This window comes from Lytechinus variegatus, chromosome 5 (assembly GCF_018143015.1).
Source record: "Lytechinus variegatus isolate NC3 chromosome 5, Lvar_3.0, whole genome shotgun sequence".
Classification (NCBI taxonomy): Eukaryota; Metazoa; Echinodermata; class Echinoidea; order Temnopleuroida; family Toxopneustidae; genus Lytechinus; species Lytechinus variegatus.
Window position 1 is genome coordinate 32697084 of NC_054744.1, and position 27902 is coordinate 32724985.

General features: G+C 34.7%; 1 protein-coding gene across 4 annotated transcripts; it reads right to left on the reverse strand.

The window, feature by feature from the left end:
• Positions 1-27897, reverse strand: LOC121415946 (fibroblast growth factor receptor 2-like). 4 transcript variants are annotated; one of them, XM_041609355.1, is made up of 18 exons: positions 27022-27897; positions 23552-23687; positions 19717-19830; positions 17423-17553; positions 16926-16982; positions 16159-16231; positions 15437-15481; positions 14680-14891; positions 14249-14323; positions 13034-13220; positions 8667-8834; positions 7542-7709; positions 6935-7116; positions 6267-6350; positions 5102-5316; positions 3670-3807; positions 2792-2924; positions 1-1007 (listed from the first exon to the last, which is right to left on the reverse strand). In XM_041609355.1, exons 2-18 carry the CDS (start codon positions 23658-23660, stop codon positions 780-782), a joined length of 2319 nt encoding a protein of 772 aa, XP_041465289.1. In that variant the 5' UTR covers positions 23661-23687; positions 27022-27897; the 3' UTR covers positions 1-779. The 4 variants fall into 4 exon arrangements, with proteins under 4 accessions (XP_041465289.1, XP_041465287.1, XP_041465290.1 ...); XM_041609353.1 differs by having other exon boundaries at positions 6267-6353; XM_041609356.1 differs by lacking the exon at positions 8667-8834 and having other exon boundaries at positions 6267-6353.
• Positions 27898-27902: the final 5 nt, after the last annotated feature.

Sequence of the window (27902 nt, forward strand, 5' to 3'; positions counted from 1 at the left end):
TTCATAAGAATTGTTCGTTGTTATTATCACAATGGTTAATGGTTATAATCATAATGATACATGTTTATGATATGAGGTATTAATATTCCTCACCCGTTGCGGATACACGAGTAACAACATACTAACAATGAGCGAATTATGGGTATGATTCTTCGCCATGAATAAGAAAGAAAGAACATTATTTTATGATCTATATGAAACCAACAAGAAGATCATAATCATCAGAAATTTAGAGAGTTATATATGGACTCCATGTAACTTGGAAGAACGAAGTAATTGTGAATTTACATGTAGGCTATTGCTAAATCTAATCGAATCTTTCGGGGTAGCATTTCAGTCATCATTTGATTCTTCCCAATCCGCATTACTCTTATATAAGGAAGAAAAAGAAATAGCACAGAAGAGTTATGCCGATATCATCTGTTTCACGCCCCCCCCCCATGTTAATAGAGGGCGCTTAACTTTGATAGTGGCCGCATTAAATAAAGCGATCTAGATGCGTAATATATACATGTACTTTATTTTTCATTTTAATGAGTGTAGCCCCCTCCCCCCCTCCTGTGTTCATATGAATTGGAATCATGACTCAAACGGGTGACTATAGTAGTTTGTAACTCCGGACTGAGCCACAGTGACAAACAAATTGGAACCTCCATTAGCACTTTGAGCAGACTTGGTGTGTGTGTGTGTGTGTGTTTTTTTTAAATAATATATTCAGGTTTCCTATAATGCACACGTATAATAACTTTCTTAAATTCTCCTGACTTTTGCTATTCGATTCATTCCGTGATGTCAGTGTCTTGATATCGTTCATATTGTTGTCCTTGTGAATCGAACCGCGAATAATTTAAAGCGACGTCATTTGAATATGTCAGTGTCCGCGAACTCGGTTGTCGTTCGAATTTCCAACCCTCCATGTTCACCGACTCGCCAGAGGCCCCCACGTCCATGACGTCCCCATCTGGTCTTGTATCAAATGAATGTGATGTTTGCCCTAGTTTGGTATCCTAAAAATGAAGATAAATGTAATCAGTGTTATTATTATTTAGATCATTTTCATTTATATCATTAGTATTTATATATCATTATTATAGGTTTTCCCGTCCAATTTCGTCAAAATTTCAACCGATTTAATGATGTAATAATTCAATTTGCAACTAATTTGAATGACCTATGAGATCAGCATTTAAATAGCCAAATACTTAATTTAATTTAATTCTACTGGCACGCGATTTCATAGTTATTTCATTTAAACATTTATAAAGAACGATCAAATTAAAATAGCTGAGTAGTGTTTTCAAATTCTCACCGGTACCTTCCTTGCGAACGTTTAGGAATTCAAAATCATTAATATGCAATCACTTACAAGATATGGACAGTGTTTTTCGTTGTTTTTTTAACTTCTTTTGAATAATTATTGAAATGGGTTTCACCCCTAAATTGGATGTTAAAAATTTTACTGAATTTTACATCTGACAGACCATCATCGGAACAACAACTCTTTTTTGTTCCACTTTCATAACTATATATAGACTGTGGTCAATTCCATGATACCCATCCCTTCCCCAAAACGATTTAAATTATATACAATTATGTAAAATACAAAAGAACAAGATGATGAAGAAAAAATACCTACCATTGGCATACTAGGTCATCGACACACTCAATGGCGGATCCAGGGGGAGGGTACAGCCGACTCGTGCCCCCCCCCCCCCCGTTTAGAGGCACAATTATTTTTTTTTCGTGGACGAAATACCCTTATTCTTTGGTTAATAACCTTCTTTTTTTTACTCGTCAAATTCCTCCGGAAAATGTGCCCCCTTTTGGGAAATCCTGGATCCGCTCCTGCAACCACTCATCAATCACTTAAAGAATAAGCGTTTACAACCATATCCTATAAGTGTTACATGAATTACGTCTTTATCAAACATAATGGAATAAAATGATTCTAACTGAAAAGATCCGCAAAAAATAGAAATATAGGGTAAAGTTTGAAAAAAAAATAAATACAGAAACATTATCAGAATTTGGAAGTTTAAAGTGCAAATATGTGTTCTGATAAATGAAATTGAAAATGGTGTTTCAGGCGAAATTAAACGATCAGCTCGTCGTCGCGAAATTAAATGACACCTTAGGGCCATTAATTTGAACGAGTTTCTCTCTGAATTGAATTTCTACAAAATTCAAAGGAATGATATAGAACGGAATTAAATGCTAAATGAATGAAAATGAACTATGTGTGCAGAGGGTGGACGAAATATTTCGAATTTGAACGTCCTTTCATTAATTTAATTGCAACTCTGATGAAATTGGACGGGAAAACCTATATTATCATTACACCTATCATCACTATTATTATTACTATTGTTCTTCTTCTCATTAGTATTATTGTTACTATTATTATCAACATCATCGTAATCGTTTTATTATTACTACTACCATCATTAATGTAAGCATTTCCATTTTACTGTCATTTTTTTATAAATAAGCTTGGAAAATAGCAATACAATTTGTTAAAGTAGGCACATGTATCTTTAAACCAATATACAGTTACATTTATTTTTCTATTTTTTTTTCTATAAAGCAAGAAGAAAAACAATTAATGGGTAACATCGTGGTTTTAGGTTTATAAGTTGGTGTTTATGATTTAATTGATATGGAAAACATCCTCACCGGCAGACGTGCCGAAACAAAGAAAAAGGGGTGTCTATTATGTTTTTATGATAAAAGAAAAAGAACTATTAGACAATTTATAAAATATCATACTTGTTGCACGTAGTATATAACATACCTCTTCATTATTAATTTGAAGATAATCCGCCGGGTTTGCTACGGAAATATTATCATCAAAGAAGTTGAGGAGATCCTCGAAAGATGGGCGACCGACAGGCATCTCATGCCAGCAGAGTAACATCTTCTCGTACCTTCAGTAACAGGAATTAAAAAGGACGGACTACATAAACAAAGGACTACTTACTTCATTTGGGTATTTTGAACATCGTTTTCCATGAAGAAATGAAAATAATTTGGCTAAAACTCCAAAACCTTCGTTGACATGTCAAAATTTTGTCACACTAGCGTACCTAAGGGGGGCAGACTGCGCTCCCCCCCCCCCCCCCCCCGAAAAGTCACAACTAATCCCTGACGAGCAACAAGAGGTCCCTCGTTTGAGCTTGAAGACCTTTTTTTTTTGCTTGTCAATTTTTTTTCTTGTGCGAAATGTCCTTTAATTGCGGTTGAAGAAGGAAGGAATTGCCTGTCAATTGAGATAACAAGTTCTCCATCACTTACTCTCTTCAAATCGAAATTGAAAACATATCTCTTAATTAATACATTTCTGTGTACACATAGAATGAAGTAAGAACAGCTCTGAACTAGGGCAGCTGAATATATTCATACTGCATAAAAGCTGCGCTATACAAAATTTATGTTTATTGTTATTATTTTATTATCATCATCATTTCTTGCTCAAGCCTCGATTGCATGTCTCATGTAAGAGGACCATGGAATCCACTTCTTACAATAGGCTCGTTGGCCGTAGTACCCTGTCGTAGTAATTAGTTATTTAGTACCAAAATAAGGGTCAGATCTCTTTTTTATTAGACGTCATCAATTACGCTTCTTATTTATTTCAATTATTTACATCTGAGAATAGTCTTTAATCCTCACACGTTATCTGGACAGTTTTCTGGTTTCCCCATCCGGTAGCCGTCCCGTACTCGCCGAATAACCTCACGTCTATCTATGTCTTTGTAGGGCACGTCACCGTTTGTGAAGATCTCATACAACACGACTCCATACGACCATCTAAAAATTATAACGGCGGACATGAATTAGATTAATATAAAGACGGCAATTGTTTATTTTTGTGAGGGTGGGAGGGTGTGTGTGTGTGTTCATTTAGTTCTTGGTAGATAATTCTCGGGCGCCACGTAACATATTTTGCTTACGCCATTGTTGAAGTTGAGGTTTAATTGAGTATCGGATAATATATAAGAATTATTCATTTTTAGTAATCCATTTGTTTGAGACAAATTATTTTCACTTGTAAAATGCATTAAACAGATAAGGGAAATGTAAAAGCATATTTATGTAAACATGGAAAATCGGCTGTGCTAGATTGATGAAACAGTCCCTTAAAACAGGAATATCATATCCAGAAAGATCTTTATTAATGCCCAAATCATGATTCGTCGGACAATGTTCACTACTAACATTACTATGGATTCTAGGGGTATATAGATACTAGGGGTATCAATTTCAAAGCAAATCATTGTTGCTGTTGGTTAAATATTGTAATTTGTAAAACTCCTCGTTAGTATATCAACAGTAGCCCACACTTATTAATGTTGAACTAAAATGGATCTTCTATAAAAATGTAAAAGCCCAAGACTCAACAAGTCAAAGAACAAGCCAACAGATCGCTCAAGAACTACACCGACCACTCCCATACATCAAAGCCGCTCTAATATTGCACTGAAACTATAGGTTTCACTAAAGGGGAATGAAACCTTTGGAACAAGTTGGGGTTTTTTTGGAAACAGAACAATCATATAATAAGATCAAAGAAATTTTGAGAAAAATCGGACAAATAATGAAAAAGTTATGAGTATTTGAATATTGCGATCATCATACTATGGAAATCCTCTCATTGGCAATGCGACAATTATTTGTGGTGTCACATGTGAACAATTTGCCCTTTTATTAACTATAAAATACCACCAAAATGTCTTTTTTTACTCTTTCTTAGGGTGATACAAATTCTTAGTCCTTAATGTATTCTTTGAAAAACTGTATTACATGCCCTCCTATAGAAAAAAATTACATGATCTACTGACAGATGAGAGAAAACAGGCAGTTTAAGTAAAATATAATAGACAAGCGATTGGAGAGTTGTTCACATGTGACATCACACATCTTTGTCGCATTGCTAATGGGAGAATCTGCGTCACAATAATGACTTCCAATGCTCATAACTTTTTTATTATTTATTCCATTTTCTCAAACTTTCGTTTATCTCTTCGATTTTTTTTTTTTTTGGGGGGGGGTTGGGACAAGCTATCTTGTTTCAAGAGCTTCATTTTCCTTTAAAAAAACTGACATGTCACTCTGAATGGTACATTTTCCCTCAAGATTTGTTTCCAGGCTGGCCCACTTGACGGGACGCTTTCTGTCTGGCGACAACCGTTGGTAACCAACTTCGTAGACGTCGCTGCTAAGACCGAAGTCTGATATCTTCACCACAAGGTTTGAACCAACCAATATGTTTCTCGCAGCTAGGTCGCCGTGGTAGAATCGCCGAGAGGAAATGTATACCTGGATAATGGATTTATAAAAAAAAACCGAGAATTATCTTAATATCCGTACCATTAATATTTTCGATTATTTATTTGAAATCAATTCAGCTAGTTATTATCATCTAATCTCATACCTAAATGTTGCTTTTCTTGTTTCATTAAATGTTGGCCCAAAGATGGCTACATTATATCCTCATCAAATGATTCGAGAATTAGAAATGCATGAAAAATTGATAATGTGGCCACCTGTCCAAATCCCCCTATCCTTAGAGGGATAATCCAGGCTGAATATATACATATCTAAAAAAAAATAGAGTAATCTTCAAAGAGAAAAATGCTGAAAATTTGATCAAAATCGGATAACAACAAAGTTAATGAATTTTGAAGACTTTATTCCGGTGAAATAGTTTTTGGCATGTGTTCATTTATATTCAATTAACAAACTGATGATGTCATATCCTCACTTGTTTTTTGTATTTTATTATATGAAATTAGGCATGTTTTTCTCTACCGAACTACAACAATTGGATTGACAACTGATTAAATGCATTATATATTTATTGCTGCATTTTGCTTCATTATAATGGAGACACATCTACACGTGTATGAAAAAATGAAACAATTATGATTTCATGTAATAACATAAGAAAAAGGAAAATGGGGAAGTGACATCATCAGCCCACCTAATGAATATTCATGACGGCGTGTATATTAACTGTTTTCACAGAATATTGCTAAACTTTATATTTCAACAATTTCGGTTTTTGTTTTCGATTTCGATGAAATTTTCATTATTTTGCTATATTTACTTATTTTCAGCCCGGAGTATCCCTTTAGGCCTTTGCTCATGAGAACCACTGTCGATTGCTAAGTATCAAACCCCCTTATGCAAACCCATTATACTTAATACAATGGATATCATGCCAGACTTATAAGGCAGAAAGGAATCAAGCAGTTTTGAGAGCTTACCATTCCATTTGCTATCTGCCTTGCAATCTGGTATCGTTGCAGATTTGAGATATCGTATACATTCTCCATTTCGATGTGTTTAGGCTGCTTGAGAATATCAATCAGACAAAAATACCTAAATCAATTTGTGGAAATTCTGCCTACAGAACATATATTCTCATTCATTAGTTTAAGAACGTTTTTTTATGATCACATGAAATACTTCATTAATATTCATTCAAATGTATACAATTTATATTCAATTTAAATGATTAGGTAACAAAAATCACTAAAACAATTTCAAAGAGAAAAAACATAAAATTGTCATGATTATGTAACAGCAAATAAAGCTATTGAACGACGGGCTTAAATACGATGGGAGAAAAAAATCACACAAAATATACTTGTCTAAATTTTGTAGATCGAAGTTCACCTTTGAAGTACGCATAATGCCACCACTAATGAAGTTTACATCCTATTTCATATCAGGACAACAAAGTTATGAAATTCTGTGAAAAAAATAACCGCAGACATTTGCATTATTTGCTTAAGAATTACACGATTGCCAAGGAAGGAATGAATTTCGAAATCCTTTACCCATTCCTTTTTATGTTTTCTAAGCATTCTTTCATTATTCAATAATTGTAATAATCCAAGAATGGGTGTTCATTTCTCAGGATGTTGTTTACCTTGTTGCATTTTCTCAAGAAATGAAGTAAATCTCCGTATTCTAGTAACTCGGTGATCATATAGTAAGGGTACTTGACCGTGCAACACGCAATAATTTCTATGACATTCTGATGTTGACCAATCTCAATCATCAGGCGAATCTCGTTTAGGAAATCACTTTTCATCAGTTCTGAAACATCGTCTAGAAAGTACAAGGGGAAAGTAAACAAAAAAAGCCAAGATTTATATTTTCCATTGCCTATATTTTGTTTAATGTATCAAGTAAACGGTTGTAACATTATGGCGCGTGTAAACTAGATTTAAACCGTAACTTAATTTTAACTTTTTTTCTGTTTATGGAATGTTGCATTTAAAACAGGAAAAATGTGTTTGGCATGTTCTGGGAAGGTCTGAATTCAGCAAAATTAAGCATAGCTACTATTTTGTGAAAGGTAATTAATTGCACACTTCTCAAAGTTCATAAGAAAATACACGTTGAAAGTTTTATCTGCATTTCTGTGGGTGTGTGTGTGTATGCGTAGCTGTGGGTGTAGGAAGATAGACCGCAAAATTGCAAATATTTTCTTTTATTTATACTTCCTTTGATAAAATTCGGAATTGGCATACCTTTCACGGTTTTCACAGCGACGGTGACATGTCTTCGCGGTTCTGTTCGCCTGAGAAGTGTACCGCGATAAACTACTCCAAACTGGCCAGAACCAAGTTGTTCTCCTATCTCCACATCTTTATGGCTTACCTCCTTGTTCTTGAATATAGGGTCGATATCAACGATTACTATAAGGAAATATAATACAAAGATAACAGTGTGCTTGGATGTATAGATGCATGAGAGTATAAATGGGCGACTTGACTTATTACGGACGAAAGTATCGGCTGCTCCATGCAGGGTGTTGTCTTACCATGACAAAGAGGTATGATTGATCCAATCATCCTCAACTCTGTGGAAATCCATAAACGTCATATTATATTTATGCAGAAAATTTGCGCAATGTCCTTTGTAAACAAAGAAAGGTGCACAATGAAGTTTTAATAAAACAGTGATTGTATGAATATTAAACATCATCGTTAGAACATATTCTGCACAAAATGCATGATAAATGTTGACATTCCTGGCTTTCAACAGTTGTAGTTGATATTATCAATTGCAACTCCTTGTAAGACGGGGCCCTGGTCGTTGGTGGGTTCATGATAGAAAGATAAACATTTATATCCGGAAAGCGCACATGAGATCTATAGAAAGTTGCATTGAGATATCAGGATACTTTAGATTCGATCGCGAGTGGGAGTGGACTGTGAAACGCAGCATCATTTGGACAACATGAAGATTGACAAGATAAGCTCATAGTCGAATCAAACTAAAATTGCGATTGGTCTTGTTCCCCAAAAAAGTGTAACAAACAGAGAGAATGACATTTGAAAAACAAAAAAAAATTACTTAAGAGAATGAATAAATAGATCTATTATTTTCGAAAATATGAGAAATCCGTTTTTTAATCCCATCTGCCCATATAAATCAATTTTAATGAATGTTTAATTTGAATATATAAGATCGCGCCTCGGAATAGGATATTCTAGATAGATGGCGCTTTCAGTAAATACCTGATATTATTATTATTAGTGGTAGTAGTAGTAGTAGTAGTAGTAGTAGTAGTAGTAGTACATGTATATTCTCTAAAAGGACGGGCAGAGGAGATGTAATATATTGTGATTTTTAATCTATTTTTTACGTACTTCGTGCCGGTGCATCCGGGACCTTCAGCATTTCCGATGAATCCAAAATAATGACTTTCCGACAATATGCTGCACGCATGCGAACAGCGCCAAATACGAGAACAACGATGAAAACTATGGCAACTGCGGTTGAGACAATACTGATGGTCAAGACGTCAAGAGGAGCACCTAAGGACAAGGAATTTGATTCACTGAAATTATCGGTTTTACATTTCAACGTGTAATAGTCAATTCAATGGGGGTCTAAATTTAAAACACTGTTTAATGTACCTCAGTTTGATCTCCACCCCTTTTCTTTTTAGTTGTTCCTCTTGTACTTTATTGTTGAGTAATATTTAGTTCTACACATTTTGATGGGTAATCCACAAACCTCTCATTTCTATTTGCTCTATTTAAACTGTTTTTCATTGAATTGTCGATAACTTACATCTGACTTACATTACATGGTATTATATGTGATTTTAAATGAAATAAAAAACTGATTGGATTGAATCAAATATTGTGAAACATTGTTTCAAAATGACTTCTTTTTTTTCTCGGAACGTTTTGAAATTAAGAAAACCATTAATACCAAAATGTGTAAGACCCTTAACCGAATAATATATAGGCCTATATTCCTAAAAGTTTTCGTTTATATTACATAAAAAGTAAAAAAAAAAACGTCTTGTGCCGGATAGGAATCAACGATGCGAATGTCGCCGCTGATTATATACACTACAAAAAAAGTAAGTCCCCCCCTAAACAAACATCAATAATTTCCGAACCAATGCGAGTTTTTGATATATTTTTACATGAGCGTGTAGGTAATTTTATAAGCTACCCTCTGAGTAAATGTTGTGGACGTATCTTACGTCATGCTTCAGTGAGCACCGTCAGAAGGCAAAAATGTCTCTTTTCAAAAGTCACAAGCAAAATATCATGACTTTGATTCCATTTTATTAGAACTAATTCCACTTTCTCATTATGAAAAATAGTCAGAAGGCTTGTAAAAGGTACTTTCTAAAAGACAATACAACTTTTTTAGCTAAATTTCACGGTTGAATGAACTCAAGTCCAAATTTGCTATAATTGGATTTTTACACATTTATATCAATAAAAATGCTAGAATATGATGACAGTTATTTTGGGGAAGACTATCTTCAACAATATCTATCGTTTCACGGTTCAATGAACATTTATTGGAAACAAAAAATGCGATTTTCAAATATCGTAGGCAAGTATTGCTTTATTTGGTAATTGAAAATGATATTTTCTCAACTTTTTTGTTATGTTCATGACCAATTAACATGCTTCAATGATTCAAAGGTGTCAAATTAAACATTTACGCTTGAATGAATATGTGGAATGTGATTAACTCTTTTTGACGTTATTGGAAAAAATGCAGTTTGTAACTATGGATATCTGTCACAAAACTCCTTGTACAGTTCATTTGATTTGATTTTTATGAAAATCCCGATGTTTAATGCATCAGTGAGCACACAATATTCGAAAATTATGCAAATGAGAAGAAAGTTCAAGGCCTTGGCCCCACTCTGTACCATATCGAATGGTTATTTTGGTGTACGCACTTTTTGGACAGTGTTACTCTGAAGCCATGTGCGAAGTTTCATGAAATAACTGTTAGCAGAAATTAAAAAAAAACCGTCCGTGAAACAAACCCTCATTTCATATTTGTTAAAATTTTGATTTCCTCTCTCATAGACTTGTGTACATTATGGGTGCATATGTTTAAGCATACGTAACCCCTTATTCAATATGGTGGAACTTTTTTTCAAGGCTGTCTTTAGCAATGTCGTTTGGCAGTAATGTTTATCAACCTATGGGCAGAATTCTGTGCAAAAATGAAATCGATTTGTTTAGTTATGGATGAGTGAGCACGCATCAAAGTGGGAAAATTGGTATTTTCAATGTCACAGACTCATTTTAAAGGGTAATAAAGTGAGTATTTGGGCAAATTTTGTTTCAAATGTGTCTTTAATTGCTATTGTTTTTATCATCCATCATTATTATCACCAAACACTTTCCAAACTTTAACCAATTTCATGGTTGAGCGAGCACATTCGAAAACTTAGGAATGAATACTCTATACTGCATAAATGTATTCTTTTCCTAACAATTTCTCAGGATCAGTTGAATGTATGGACAGATCAGTGGTGGATCCAGAATTTTAAATGGGGGAGGGGCCTATAATCGGGGGAGCCATCAACATTTTCAAATTTTAACATGATCTAACAAGTTGTAGAAGATACTACCAGAAAAAAAACCCTATGATGATACGTCACAATACAGGGGCCACAGAGCAGTTTTCAAAGTGGGGGGGGGCTGACCATGCCAAAAATCACAATCGTATTACATTTTTGTACTTGCTTATGGAAAAAAGTGGGGGCTGAAGCCCCACAGCCCCCCCCCCCCCCCGCTTCCGCGGCCCCTGCAATACATCGTGCTCACTCAACCATGAACATACGATATCAAAATTTGGTCTGAAGTGGTTAAATGATGGATGGTAAAACAGCATAACACCATAAAATTCACCTAAAAACAATTTTTGCCCAATTTTTTTATTTGCACAATCTGAAAAACGACTCTTGTGACTTTCAAAAATGGTCATTTTTAATTCAATCTTTAATTACTCATGCATGACTCAACCGATCAATCTCATTTTTCCCCAGGAGTTGCTTAATGAGTGTACAAAACCACCCATGAAATATCATATCTCAAAATAATTTGGTTCAAAAGTTACAGCAATTTGATTTAGGGGGGACTTACTTTTTTTGTTGTGTATATATCCTTAAAAATGGAAAGAAAGGTGTTTCATTTCATTGCCCAGCACCCTCCACTCCATCGGCGCTTGGTGGTTTGTTTGTTTTATTTCCGAAATCATAAGAAACACAATATAACATACACAATGACTTACAAAACAACAATAATAATAGAATAACAACCAGAACTAAGTTGCTCCCCTTTCTCCACATCTTTATGGTTAAAAGGATGGTACAGGCTGAAAATCTTTATACCTCAATAAGTAGAGTAAAGTTCACAGAGCAAAAAATTCTGAAAATTTGATCAAAATCAAATAACAAATAACAAAGTTATTGAATTTTAAATATTTGCATTATTCCGCTGAAACAGTTCTAGGCATGTTTTTACGAATATTCATTAGTTGGGCTGATGATGTCATATCCCCACTTGCTCTTTTGTATTTTATTATATGAAATTAGGCTTATTCAAAAAATTTCTACCAAGAACTAAAACAATTAGATTGACAACTGATTAAGTGCAAAAGTTATTCATTGCCGCAACTAATTTCATGATAAGGACGACAAATCATTTACGTATGAAAAAATGAAAACACCTATGATTTCATGTAAAAACATAAGAAAAAAGAAATCTGGAGATGTTACATCATCAGCCCACCTAAAGAATATTCATGACGATGTGCATATAACTGTTTTCATAAAATATTGATAAGTTTTTTAATTAAATAACTTCTTTATTTCTTATCCGAGTTTGATGAAATTTTCAGGATTTTGCTTTGTAAAATTTACTTTATTTATTTAGATATATTTTTAGCCCGGACTATCCCTGTTACCTTCTTTTTCTTTGAATATAGGGTCGATATCAACGATCACTATAGGAAAACATGATACAGAGATAACAGTGTCCTTAGACATATAGATGCATAAGAGTATAAATGGGCAGCTTGACTTGTTATAATAATATTAAGTATTTCTAAAGCGCCAAATCCACATTGATTATGTGCTCAAAGCGCCGAGAAAAGGAATTAAGAAAAATGTAGAGAGCAGCAAGAGAGAAGGATAAATGCAACACAGTCGTTAAAATGTGAGGAAACTATTGGAAGGCGATTTTAAACAAATTGTTTTGAGAGCAGTTTTGAAACAATCGATTTTTTTAATACTACGAATGGAATTTGGCGGCAACTGATTCCACAAGGATGGTTCAGCATGTGCAAAAGACCGATCCCCGATGATTTCTGGGATTTAGGAACTGCAAACAATTTTCAATCAGAAAACTTTAAACGTCGAGGAGGATTGTATGGCATCAACTAATTATCATATCCTGGGGCAGATCCATTGATACAATATGATAGAGTTGAATAGTTTGTTGTTTAGCGTAACAGCTACATGTATGTTCTTCTATGGAGTCTAGTGCAATGTAGTGCAAGTACTGTCTAGGAATTCAGTTGATCGGAAGGGGGAGACACGAGACAGCTTTGTAAGAAAATAATTCGAAAATCGTTGGGTTTTGGTCTTGATATCTTAATACTCATTCTTGAAGTATACATGTACATTGCCCGGACGTAATGCAAAAAGTGCCACTTTCTGGCACTCGCGATTTAAAATGCTTACCTGATGGTTGTGTTACAGCATTTGTTCCATCAGGTTGGTCCATCGTTGTCAGATTCGCGTTTTCATCCGTCGTCGGCATTAATGGTGATTCTGTAGGCAAGTCCGATAAAGTAGGTGTCGTGAAAATGACTTCAGCTATCAGACCGCCTGTAACATCGTTTGATGGAAGGACAATCCATGGAGTGATCTTCGTATTGCCACATTTATCATGTGAAGAAAATGTTTTTCATAGATTATGAATGCATGTTATTTTAACTGCTTACTGAAGAAATTTAAGCTATAAATTTTCATCGCGATTTTTTTCCATCCTTTTCCACAATTTGAAATATTTTTATATCACATAAGGGTGGGGTATTATCATCCATGATTATTCTTAAATTATACAGTATCATTGACCAGCAACGCATGCTGAAGAGCCAATTTACAAACTAAACTACATGTAGTTCTTTCATGTCCGTATAGTATTTACAATTACCACATCATGATTAATAATATAGTTGATTGCATATCAAATTGAAATGCCCTTGCAGGATATGCATTATACTTCCTGGGAGGAAAAACAATGATTAAAAAAGATAACAGACAGACGGCCAGGGAGGAGAGGAAGGGAGTCGAAAAGTGGAACTGGTGGATCTGACTAAAATAATTTCCATACAAAATCTTAAAATGAATTCAGGAGTTTATTGTAAAAAAAAAATCTGTTCATTTCCGAGATTACATATTCCCAAACAGACAGAACTTAGCAATAAACGTATATAACAAACGGTTGCACGTAGTGAGAAGGGGTACCAACATGAGAGAGGCTTATTGTGTTGTATTCATATGCGGCGATTACGGGGGAACGGGGGACATGTCCCCTATTTTTTTCAGGGTGAAGGATCACCCGACCCATGATTTTAGAGCTAAACAATTTTTTTTAAGCTTTTTTTTTAAATCCTAAAAATTGAATATTGGCCATCTGTCCAAAACGTAAGCTTTATAGTTATACATTATTCAAGATAGACATTCATTAATGACGTCTACCTCGTCCAAGTAGCGAAGATATATCCGCAGTAATGAAATACATCAATGATTCCGATGCTTTAATACAGAATGAATTATCACGGTCTCACATGTCCTATCCCACCCATTTTGCGATATGAAAACGCCACCACACACTGAGCATGTTGAATGTAGGCCTATATGTTTTAGGAATTACCTAAATGAGCTACTCACCTTTGTTCGGTATTCTGTACTGAGGGACAATCCGGAGATTTGAACTCCATGGGACCTGCTTGTGTTCCCCTCTCCCTGCAATTAATGTTTCAATTAAACAGGGAGCAATTGTAAAGAATTAATGAATTAAGATTTTGTTTGGTTTTATTTAATATGAATAGAGAATGCGTTATATTCACCCCACACCGCTCTCCGCCCCCTAAAACCCTGCAATTCTGTATGTGTATACTGTGTTACGCTTCGATATATTTCGTCTAATCACAGTTATAAACGCACACATAATATACTTATTTTCTATTTTCAGCCGACAGATTAAATTAAAGAACGCCCTCTAAAGCCTGAGGAATCGCCAAGGAATTAGAGAGAAATAGATAGACAACGATGGATACTGCGTCTCTGTATACCACGGGTACCCATTTATTTCTTCTTACTTGTTCAAAAAAGATGGTCTGTTGGTCCTCTCTAACTGCAGGCATCATGAAAAAGTTGTAAGTTTCAATGGTGTATCTATTGATGACACCATTAACTTGAAGAGGATTTTCCCAAACTACGTCTACGTCGACAGTTCTGTTTCCATCTTTAATAATCCCAGGGGTAATACGTGACAAGGATGCATTTACAGGTTTTCCACTAACGGCTGTACCTAACAGTATAGAAAAGATGAATTTGGAAACTTGAATGAAATAGTTTCATCTAGGCAAACCCATGTCAGAAGTATTGCAACATCGAATAAAACAGTTTTTAAGTCTGCTCTTTGCCTTAGCAGCGTTTTGGTTTCGACGTTTAAATACTAATGATGGATTTGTAATTGTGGTACTTCAAAATGGTAAATTCTGCCCCTTTTTCCATTACATTCATCATATCATTTCTTTGTTCTTGACTCCAGCCATGCAACAGTATTTAGAACTTGCTCAAATGCATTAAACAAAGTACTCATAAAACGCAGAATACAGAACCAGTAAATTGCAATTCCTTCAACCACCTCTGCGTGCATGTTATATAAAAAAGGGAAAATGTTTACCTTTTAAGTGGCTTGATATAAAATGGTTCTATGACTATAAAATGTCATATATTTAAAGTTTACGTGAATGTCTGAAGTGCCCAATTGCACATTCAGCATTGTCAGCTTCTGACAAGTCGAGATTAATGATTAATGATATATCAACATGGATTACAAAATATACGTACGTTGATTTCTACAGAAATCTTCGTCCTTGGTGGCCTCATAGCAATCTGTAAAATGAGGTTACCAAAGGCATTATCCAGAGAAAGGTTAAAAGTGGTAATAACAATGAAAATGTTGCGACTATATGACTTATTATATAGTGTAACGATGTGCCCCCCCCCCTCAAAAAAAAATCACCTGAGAACAGTCGGGGACATAATAAGTACATAACTGTTGCGACACTAATTTGAAGAAATAGTTTCAGCTAAGCTGATGTCACTAATTTCTTGAACCAAAATTCTATATATTTAGTGCAGTGGCCCAATTTGACCTTCCTAATGTTGATTCGTATAGGTCTACAACTTACTCAGAGCCACAGTCACAACGACGAAACTTACTTTAAAACGATAAAGATTTATTACGTTATTAGCTACTATACATCAATAGTCGGAGTCGGTCTCGGTTTCGAGAGCTTAATTGCCGCATATACATGGTAAAGAAGAATTTTGTTTCTGTTTGGGTAAAGAGTATGCTTCATAATACATTTGATGTTGTGTCGGAGGGGACTCCGTTCGGAAACAGTTGCATGCATTCCAGTATTGTTATGCACAGTCACACCTGCGCTACTGACTCCCGACCGAAACAAAGAGTTCTTACATTGAACATTCACTTTCAATGGAACTCCATTGATCGGTTTGGCGTTAGTGAAGTCAATGCGGAACCATGTCCACCCACTGATTCTTACCCGGTGACACAATGTTGGTAACACAAATTGACGAACGAGCGAGTGCATCTTCTGTCATGTTATACAGGCAAACCTGAAATATAAATACATTACATCTCCGTTGCCACAACTTTCATAAAATTGATGTGAACCAATGAGAACTAAAAACTACCAATGAGTACGATTGTAATGTCAATATTGAAACGATCATACTGATAATAAGTTTGATTTAGAAATAAAAATGTCAGGAATTATAATACATAAAATAATAATGATGATATTACTAACAAATAAAAATGTAATCAAAACAATTATAACATCAACAATAAATAACATGCATATATTATAACAATAGCAATATGCCCATTTCTATGTGCATATACTCACCTGCGCTTTGATACTTAGTATCATATTATTAGCCCGGTTGTAGCTGAGCCGCCACATTAATAGGCGCTAAAGCGTTCAAGGAATAAATCCTACATGGTACCCATTCAACTCACCTGGGTCGAGTACAGCACAGTGTGGATACATTTCTTGCGAAATTAGATTACGCCATGGCTAGGATTTGAACCCACGACCCTATGTTTCAAAGTCCAGAGACTAATCCACTGGGCCACAACGCATACATTGCATAACAATTTGCTATTTTCGCAAAATAAGAAAATCGTAATTAATTCCATTCAATCGCGTACGATTAATATTTGCAGAGAAATTATAAACAAATACATTGATCGAAATATTCGGGCAGCCAACCGAAAATATGTTTTGTAGTACTATTTTTAACTTACATCGAATATATACGTATATCCAAATGATATGTCAGTCTCGGAGTACAGCTCGCCTATCTGAAAACATTCAAATAAAGACTATTCATGCTGGCATTCAATAATAAAGTTGTCTGAATGCAGAAGAGTTAGAAAATCATCTTATAGGGTCTATACTCTTTGAAGTAGGAATCGCTATAACAAAATTATTGATATGAATACTCACATACTAAAGAAAGATTTGTAAATTCATTTTTTTTAAGTTATGAAACAGTTTTTTGTCCTGATCAAGTATTCCCAAAGACATTTTCCTTTTTCAAAAAAAATCTTGCGAATTTTAATCCAAATTGTATCATTTTTTAATGGCAATCTGACGATAATCATTAAACATATTAGTAGTTTGAGCAGTGTCATATTCTGTTGAACAAATGGTGAACAAAATAATGGACAAAAATGTACTTAATTTTTATATCACATTTAAATGTCGACGATTTATTTGCAGAAATAAAAGAAAAATATACCACATGTTGCTGTGACGATTTAATTCGGCAGACTAAAGTAAATGACGGTCCAAAATGCTGGTTTGATTTATTTCCCAAGCACCTGTAGCTACCTCCATTATATCTCGTTAATTCAACAGCGTAGTTGTGATCTACAGAAAGTATAGAGTTTGATATAATAAAATAATAATAAACATACGGAATAGTGAAAGAATTATCATGATTATACCGTAGTAACAGTGTTTGTATTCGCAAAATGAAACAGCTTCGTAAATATGTAGATACTTTGAGAAGTACAAGTTAGCCTGAGATTAAAAACACGTCTTTTAACTAAAGAATAACACCTACCTCACCTGCAATCGACAACATGGACCGAGAGGTTTTACACACACTGCTTAATACAATACATAGCTTGCCTTCTTCTGCAAACACACACACCCACCTACACACCCACACACACAATAGAGAGATTCCAACTAATTTCTCAATCAACCACTTGACGTAGGCTCACAAGCTTCAGTTGATTTTCTTGTTCAAACTTTTTTTATAACCATACCTAAAATACGGTGCCAGGTAAAAATGGCAGGGGTGAAAATGGCAAAGGTAATAATGGCGATGTAATAATGGGAGAGGTAAAAATGGCAAAGGTAACAATGGCAGAGGTAAAAATGGCAGAGGGAAAAATGGTAGAGGTAAAAATGGAAGAGGTAATAATGGCATAGGTAAAAATGGCAGAGGTAAAGAAGATAAAGATAGGCTACATCATAATAGTTATCATCCATGACCGGACTCTTGTCGACGAAATGGGCTATAAAAACTGATTAAATATTATGTTGTTTTTCGTCATTGAAGATCTATACTCTGTCATTTATATGACTAAACTCATGCATTTTCTTGCCAAAATGATTTCAATTAGTGACTGCATGATGAAAGGATCTTAAGCTCGTAAGCAGAACAACGCTTTACATGTCCAACTATTTAAAAAAATGTAAACACCAATGTGTGCAGCCTCTAACCCTATGAAACGAACAAGTTCGGGTCTATGTCGAACTACTTTCATAATTTAAACTGGATAAAAAAAAACTGAACATTCTGCAATAAAAGCATTTTGTCCATATCATGATGGATCATGATGAAGAGATATTAATGTCACTGGCGGACCCATGGTGCACATCTGGCCCGTGCCCCCCCCCCTTGAGAGGTACAATTAAAATCTTAGCAATAGTATGCTAACTCAAGTGTGCAGTGTGCCCCCTTTTTAAAGCGAGACCCTTTTCTGCTTGCTAATTATTTTTGTGGACGAGTTAGTAGGTAGAAAACTTTTTTGCGTGTCATTTTTCAGGAAAATGTGCCCCCCTTGGAAAATCCTGGATCTGCCCCTGATTAATGTGATACGTTAAATGTACATGATACAATTATTGTTCAGTCTTTAGAACAATACCTCAATGCAGCTAGTCCAAGTAGATGCCAGGATCCCAAAGGGTTTGACGTCATATATGGAAAGTTGCCCCATGACATTTTATGCACTAAAAATGGTTCATAATTGTTTAAGAAAAATATTTCAGGAGCGTCAGTGAAATGATTTGTCTCCTGATATATACTGAAGATAAAAATTATAAAAATTACATTTCATTAATATTTTCTATACACCAAACATGGGAAAGCTGCTCGCAAATAACGTCATCATTAAAATGTAAAAGTATAGCTTTTTTAATCTTTGATTGATTTCCTAAAACCCTCACCAATATCATTTTATTTTTATTCTGCTATTCTACAATTACTTTTAATTGAAGTTGAACTTCCCCTGTAATGAATTAAGTACAATTGCGATCAAGAGTGTGCTTCAAATTTGAATACTAATACAGCGATTTGACATGAGAATGCCGTCCATGAGAGTCCAGAAAAATAAGATATTCTAGCCAAAAGATTATCAATTTGGTGCAGAAGATCTATCTCTGATTTTAAGAATGTCACCCTTTCCATTATTTTTATTTTCTTAGAACCTTTCTTAGTTAATCCATGTAGGGCTTACATGTGGGGGCTTTTTTGTTTTTTTTTCATGGGGGTTTAAGACTACTTTTACCTATATCATTATGAGCTCTGCCATTCTTACCTCTGACATTTTTACCTCTGACATTTTTACCTTTCCCATTACCTCTGCTATCTTTACCTCTGCCATTTTTACCTTAACCATTTTTACCTCTGCCATTATTACCTCTGCCATTATTACCTCTGCCATTTTTAACTCTCCCATTTCTACCTCTGCCATTTTTACACCGAGCTCTAAATACAGTGGAAATAAACTAATCAATTACCAGTTTCTGATGGTGCTTGCCATGTTATGTCCATGTCCAGTTCCCATAAAATTGAATCCGCTTCTGTTATCCTTCTGACAGCGAAACTTGGTTTTACAGTGCTTCTATCAATATCTTCAAATAAGCCAACATAAATTTTAAAGTAAAGATTAACAGCAAATGATCTTTTATTTAATTGAAAGCAATAAACAGTAACTAGAATATTTAGATATAATGATAATTGTATAGCGCAGAAACTATGAGCACATGTTCTACTGCGCTATAACAAAAGAGCTAATGACATGCTTGAAAACAAAATTTAGAAAAGGGAAAACGTGTATGGGAATTAGTTGAAAAGATAGGTTCTAGTCTAATTTTGAACGTTTCTACTGAGGAAGACAATTTAATTACATATTTCAAACCATTATATAATTATATAATCTCCCACTAGTTATGTTTGTATTACGTATTGGGATGTGAAGGAGCAAATCATCGTTCCAACTGCGCAGGATGTGATTTGTCTGTGTACTTTTATTTGCCAAAACTCGCGTTCTGCACTCAGTGAAGACGCCCAATTTGAGACGAGAGCATACAGAAGCATACAGAAAACTGTTACAATAATCCATCTTACTAATAATACATGCATGTACTGGATGTATTCATGCTTTCATCATCAAAGTATTTTCGTATTCGTCTAAGGTTGTATATCATACGAAATAACGATTTACACATATTGGTAATATGCGTTTCCATATATTCAATTGCGAGTCAAATAATACTCCAACATGTCTTACGTGATAATTTGGTTCTATGACTGAACCGCCAACTGATATCCCGTATATGCCGTAAGAACTATCACCTTTTCCCAAACGGCACCACCAAAATGATGGTATAGACCAATTCGTAGTTATACTTCATTGACCATTTTGGTCAAATGGCCTTTCATTTATTTCATTGTGATAGGCAGATTTCAAAGTAAGATATTACGTAAGCTTGCCTTATATAGCAGGATGAAGATATTTAATAGACCAGGTGATAGAATAGCTCACGAATGAACACCCTATGAAGGTATTTGTTGCATTTCTACTTTGAATGCATATTTATATTATGTTGTACAATGTACTTGGCAAACTGTGAAATAGCAGTCGTTCTTGGACGCATTGTTGTTTTTTTATGGATGTAAATGAAAGACACAATTCAAAAGAATATATGAATAATCAATACATCAAAGTTGGTGCTTTTCTCATTGAATTTTAAACCACCATGCTACTGAGTACCAATGACTTTCCTCTGATCATGCGCAGAGTGGAACTACGAACTGGCTTATTGATTAATTTGAAAGCTCTTTGGCAGAGGTGTCTCTGCAAAGAATTACAAACTTTTTGTGATCCGTTACGTCAATCATTGATGAATACACACTAAAGTATGGAAGAGCCGTGGTGTAGTGGTTCTGACTCTCGCCTTGTAAACAGAGGGTCGTTTGTTCGAATCCCACCGCGGTCTAGCGTCCTTTGGCAAGGCGTTAATCCACACTTTGCCACTCTCGACCCAGGTGCTAAATGGGTACCCGGTAGGATGCGAAAGATATTGTATGTTTGATTTTGCCAGCGCCATAATTAGGCTGCGATGAATGCAAGGGATGCTCCCCAGGGAGTGGAAATTGTGCACTTTTCGTGCGGGATTGAAATGAATCCAATGACCGGGGTGATAATATGATGTGACGCGCTTTGAGCCATTCTGGGAAAATCGCTTTATAAAAATTGGCTATTATTATTAAATATGAGAAAATAAGTTATGTTACATATATAACTTAATTTCTCTTTCTTATTCCTTCTTGTGGTAGTCACTTCTCCTTTCCTAGTGCATTCGTCTTTATTAAAAAGTCGAATCATTTTAATGAACCAACATGGATGACTATTAAGATTATGTTCGTATATGCTCATAAAACAAATCGTTACAAGACAACGAGCCTTATTTGTGTCTATTATACATTGTATGACATTTAAATTTGACCAAGGGAATGCTTCCTACCTTGTTGATCACAAAGGCAACCATTGCAGACAGGCTGTGATCTTACTAAGCAGACACAGACAAAGAGAACCAGGAGATACAGCGCACTAAGCCCACAATTAGGATCCATGTTGTTAAGCTGTGGCTGTATAATAATCTGTGAAATAAATATGAAACATTCTTAAAACGGTTGGGCAAAGAAAATGTCAATCTTTCAACCAACCCTGGGCAATATACTGTCCACACAACTATTGATTAGAATCTGCCCAAATCGGGTAATAAAAACTAAGAATTGGGTAATAAATTTGTTCAAATGGATAATATTTGCCCAGAATATATATAGTTTTTAACAACATACATGTACATTACCCAATACAGTGTACAGTATGTTGCCCAACATTTTAAGTGTGAATACTATGGACTAAACATCGCATTTTCGCGAAAGGCCTTGATTACCCCTATCGGCTATTTGTTAATTTTTCTGCTCACTTGTTAAAAGCAACATAGCGCCGAATGCAAAGTTTCTAATGGCTGCATTCCATGGCACCGTTTTTAGCACGGCTATCCTGGGGCCCGTTGCAGAAAGAGTTGCAATCAATCGTAACTCTAAAAAATCATGCGCAACTTGATTTTCAACCAATGAACAGCGCGCATTTGAGACTTGCGATTGATTTTTTGACTTGCGTTTAAACGCAACTCTTTCTGCAACGGACCCCTGGTCAGGTGCTTAAGCACGAAGGGAATTAGTTCCGACAGGCTACTAATTTTCTACAAATGAGTGGGAAGTCTCAAGTGCATATAAAAATCCTTGTCAAATATACTAGTATGCTGCGGTAGGGCTTAAACCCCGGACCTAGGCCACAAATGTCTACACGCTAGATGCTGAACTACCTCAAAGAAAATATGTAATTTATGGGTGTTAAAAATGACACAAAAATAAACGGTATAAATGCAACCCTTATCCCAGCCTATTTACTTTCTATTTACTTTCTTACCACGAACAGACACATGCATAGTCCAGTATAAGTCTTATATACATGTACCTGGAAAAGATTTTAAGTGCAATGTTTTTGGTTGATGTTTGTTTGAGATGGGTTTTGAAGTAAAAATAGCTTGGTTGCCGCCTTGGCAACCTTGGACATTTTCTTTTAATTAAATAATCATGTAATTGGCATACTTTATATATGTAATGTGCAACTAATCCCAAACAAGACAGACTGAAAACATAAATGATACCACTTTTCTAAGAGTTTTTGTGACAAGGAATTAATTCATGACCTGTATTATTATTATTCTAAAGTAAAGCATTCATCGTAATAAGCTTAATTAACATAGAGAGCTAATTAGCATAAGTGTGATATATAGACTCGTTTTGTAACTGTATTTCCAGAAATCATCAAAACATGTAAATACAGCTTTTCTATGACAAGGAATTCATTTATGACTGTGATTTCCCTTTTTACGCAGTACTTTGTAATTAGTATAATTAGCATAATTCACTAATTAACATACACGTGCAATACATGTATTTCTTTGTCAATATATATCCAGCTTTATAAAAATTGGCTATTATTATTATTAAATATGAGAAAATAATAATAATAATAATATGTTACATGTATAACTTAATTTCTCTTTCTTATTCCTTCTTGTGGTAGTCACTTCTCCTTTCCTAGTGCATTCGTCTTTATTAAAAAGTCGAATCATTTTAATGAACCAACATGGATGACTATTAAGATTATGTTCGTATATGCTCATAAAACAAATCGTTACAAGACAACGAGCCTTATTTGTGTCTATTATACATTGTATGACATTTAAATTTGACCAAGGGAATGCTTCCTACCTTGTTGATCACAAAGGCAACCATTGCAGACAGGCTGTGATCTTACTAAGCAGACACAGACAAAGAGAACCAGGAGATACAGCGCACTAAGCCCACAATTAGGATCCATGTTGTTAAGCTGTGGCTGTATAATAATCTGTGAAATAAATATGAAACATTCTTAAAACGGTTGGGCAACCAACCCTGGGCAATATACTGTCCACACAACTATTGATTAGAATCTGCCCAAATCGGGTAATAAAAACTAAGAATTGGGTAATAAATTTGTTCAAATGGATAATATTTGCCCAGAATATATATAGTTTTTAACAACATACATGTACATTACCCAATACAGTGTACAGTATGTTGCCCAACATTTTAAGTGTGAATACTATGGACTAAACATCGCATTTTCGCGAAAGGCCTTGATTACCCCTATCGGCTATTTGTTAATTTTTCTGCTCACTTGTTAAAAGCAACATAGCGCCGAATGCAAAGTTTCTAATGGCTGCATTCCATGGCACCGTTTTTAGCACGGCTATCCTGGTCAGGTGCTTAAGCACGAAGGGAATTAGTTCCGACAGGCTACTAATTTTCTACAAATGAGTGGGAAGTCTCAAGTGCATATAAAAATCCTTGTCAAATATACTAGTATGCTGCGGTAGGGCTTAAACCCCGGACCTAGGCCACAAATGTCTACACGCTAGATGCTGAACTACCTCAAAGAAAATATGTAATTTATGGGTGTTAAAAATGACACAAAAATAAACGGTATAAATGCAACCCTTATCCCAGCCTATTTACTTTCTATTTACTTTCTTACCACGAACAGACACATGCATAGGCCAGTAAAGTCTTATATACATGTACCTGGAAAAGTTTTTAAGTGCAATGTTTTTGGTTGATGTGTGTTTGAGATGGGTTTTGAAGTAAAAATAGCTTGGTTGCCGCCTTGGCAACCTTGGACATTTTCTTTTAATTAAATAATCATGTAATTGGCATACTTTATATATGTAATGTGCAACTAATCCCAAACAAGACAGACTGAAAACATAAATGATACCACTTTTCTAAGAGTTTTTGTGACAAGGAATTAATTCATGACCTGTATTATTATTATTATTCTAAAGTAAAGCATTCATCGTAATAAGCTTAATTAACATAGAGAGCTAATTAGCATAAGTGTGATATATAGACTCGTTTTGTAAGTGTATTTCCAGAAATCATCAAAAAATGTAAATACAGCTTTTCTATGACAAGGAATTCATTTATGACTGTGATTTCCCTTTTTACGCAGTACTTTGTAATTAGTATAATTAGCATAATTCACTAATTAACATACACGTGCAATACATGTATTTCTTTGTCAATATATATCCAGAAAACCCAAAAGCATGATCAAAACGGCTATTCTAATGTCAAATATGGTGAGGAGTTCATTTATGGCAATGGTTGTCCCTTTTAAGCAGTGATTTTGTCATAATTAGCATTATTCACTGATTTACATATCTGTTAGTGTATATAATATACATGGATTTCTTTGTCATTTTATATCCAGAAAACCTAAAAACATGAATAATTCAGCTTTTTTAAGGTTTACTGTGATGATGAATTCATTTATGACACTGGTTTCATTTTAAGCCAATGTAATCATCGTAATTACCGTGATAAACGTACACTGTAAAAAAATGAAGTGCTAATTTAGCACTTACAGTGCTTGTACATGTGTAGTGACTGCACTACGAGTGCTGATTGTCTAGTTCAAATTTAAACTAGAATATCAGCACTCGAAGTGCAGTCACTATAGAAGCACTGTAAGTGCTAAATTAGCACTTCATGTTTTACAGTGTAATACACCAATTACATATACGTGCAACATATAATGAGCATAATTCACTCATTAAGATGTATGTGTCAGTTTGATATACATGGATTTCCTTGTAATTCGAATCCCTAAAGCATGAAAGCATAATTCAGCTTTTCTAAGGTTTTTTGTGATTATGAATTCATCCATGACGATATTTTTCGACATTTTTTTAGTTAATGTAATCCTCAGAATTACTGTAATGCGTGATGAAAATTATAATTACCAGAACGTGCTAATGTGCGATATGAATATTTCTTTGTCATTGTTTTTTATCTAGTAGAGAGGCGTTCAATTATGACACTAGTTTTCAATTTAGCAAAATACGATGATTACATAACTTTGAAATAAAAACGAAGGTCATGAATGAATTTTTCGTCACTGGAACCCTTGGAAACATGGTTTTATTTATGTTTTTCGTCTTTCTGGTTTAAGATTAGTAGCATATTACATAAATACAATATGCTAAGTAATCAAGCTAATCAAGCTAATTAGAAAAAAAAAGCCCAAGGTTGCCAAGTTTGCAACCAAGCTAAAAGTACTTAAAAACCCATCTAGAATACAAATTAACAACAACAAAAAAAAACATTGTACTTCTTTGCAGGTCATTTACATGGCCTTTGGAGCTGTCTACTGGAATATTACCCTGTCTATAAGTTTACATCTGTTTGGGGGCACCAATATCGTTTACTAAAAAAATCTGTATCTTAGTATGAAAAATACTAAGGTAAAAAAGTTATAGGAATTTTTATGGATCTCTCCAAGGCTTTTGATTCTCTTTCTCATGACATTTTACTTAATCAGTTGCAATAGTGAAAACCTTAACTTTAATATCGGATTAGGATTGTATATAAATACTGAGAGTGATAGCTCCCCCTATAAATTGATTAAAATATACAATTTACAGCACGTTAATTTTCAAGAGGATATTTGGATAGGCAATGTGATTCATTCATTCATCGTCATTGGCCTTGAGAAATTTCCCAAAAACAATTAAACAGGAAGTTTACAGAAGTATTCAGGCGAGCTGTACATAGTCATAATTTCGCGATAAAGTGCAATGTTACTCTTTCAATCGTTCCGAGTATAAAGTGCGCGGAATAATTCATTTCATTTCGTATTGACTCTATGCAGGTTTGTGCTATTCCCGATATGTAGGAAAGGGTGACTGGGCTTACGAAAGAACAATATGACGCACTAAAGCCTAGCGTTTATTACAAAATGGATAATAAAATCATTGATATTACAGGTAAAATAGTAAACATAAAACTCAATAACAACTACAACGATGAGTATTAATAATGACGATCGTAATAAAAATGATGAGAACATTTAATCATTGTATAGTGTTAATGTCTGTAAGATACGAAAACACCTGGCGCTCAAGAATATTCAACCGTATGCTGATTATCCGGTGATCAGCCTTTCAAAGAATAAATCCTCGTTAATTAATATTCTTATTCACCGAAAATGAATGTGATAAATGTATATCAGAACTTTATCTAAAAAAAAACAGTGCGATTGGATTCGAATCCTGAAAATTGTGATTTGGATATCCCGGAAATCTAACTACGACATCAGATATACGATAATGATATTTGTAACATACTCAAAACTGACTTACCTGATGTTACGAAGGTGTGGTAAATGGGCCTATATTTCACCATGAGAGCCTATTCTTCCATGCTTGTTTCACGTCCTGTACATGTTGGATCAAATTCCATCGAGCACGTTGAAATGAGTGTATAAACATGCATTCTACCATCCCTTACACGGACCCAATAAATATTTCGGAAATAGTTTTCATCATGCGAGGCATCCTGATTGACGTCAACAAAAGAGTATACACATGGCCACGTTTTTTCTGTGATTCTTCACCGAAGCATGGCGAAATGGGATCATATTTTTACAGCTATCTGGAAGCAAACACGGAAAATGTATTTTGATTTTTTGTATTGTTTTTCCCACCTTATTCAAAAGGGGAAAGTCTGGTTTGTCCATGGTGATCTTTCTTTACTTCTGTGGTTTGTCCCAGGGTGACTGAGAGGCAGAATGACCAGGGTAGTTTCCATTGAGTATAATATCAAGTATAAGGTTGTATACACAAAGGTATCTGAACGAGGTTGAAGACGAAATGGACATGATTTTTAAGGAATTTAAATGCCATGGTAATAAAATGGTTTAACTACAGCTGAACATTATAATTTTGTAATCAATGATGCATGGCATAAAGTCATCATGCTACATGAATATTACGTTTCATCTTTCTGCCAACCCCCTCTTTTTATCTACTTGTATGTTTTTCTGTCTGTCTCTCTCTCTCTTACCAAATCAATGTCTCTGTGTCTTTTACCAAATCAAGCCGAATTTCCACTATATCAACTTTTCTCCAGGACTCTTTCCCCCTCCTATTCTATTGATCTCCGTACCTAAATTTTGATAGTCGAATGTGGTAATCAGGATATACAGACAATTACTTTCCCAATGTATACGGTAATAGTTACA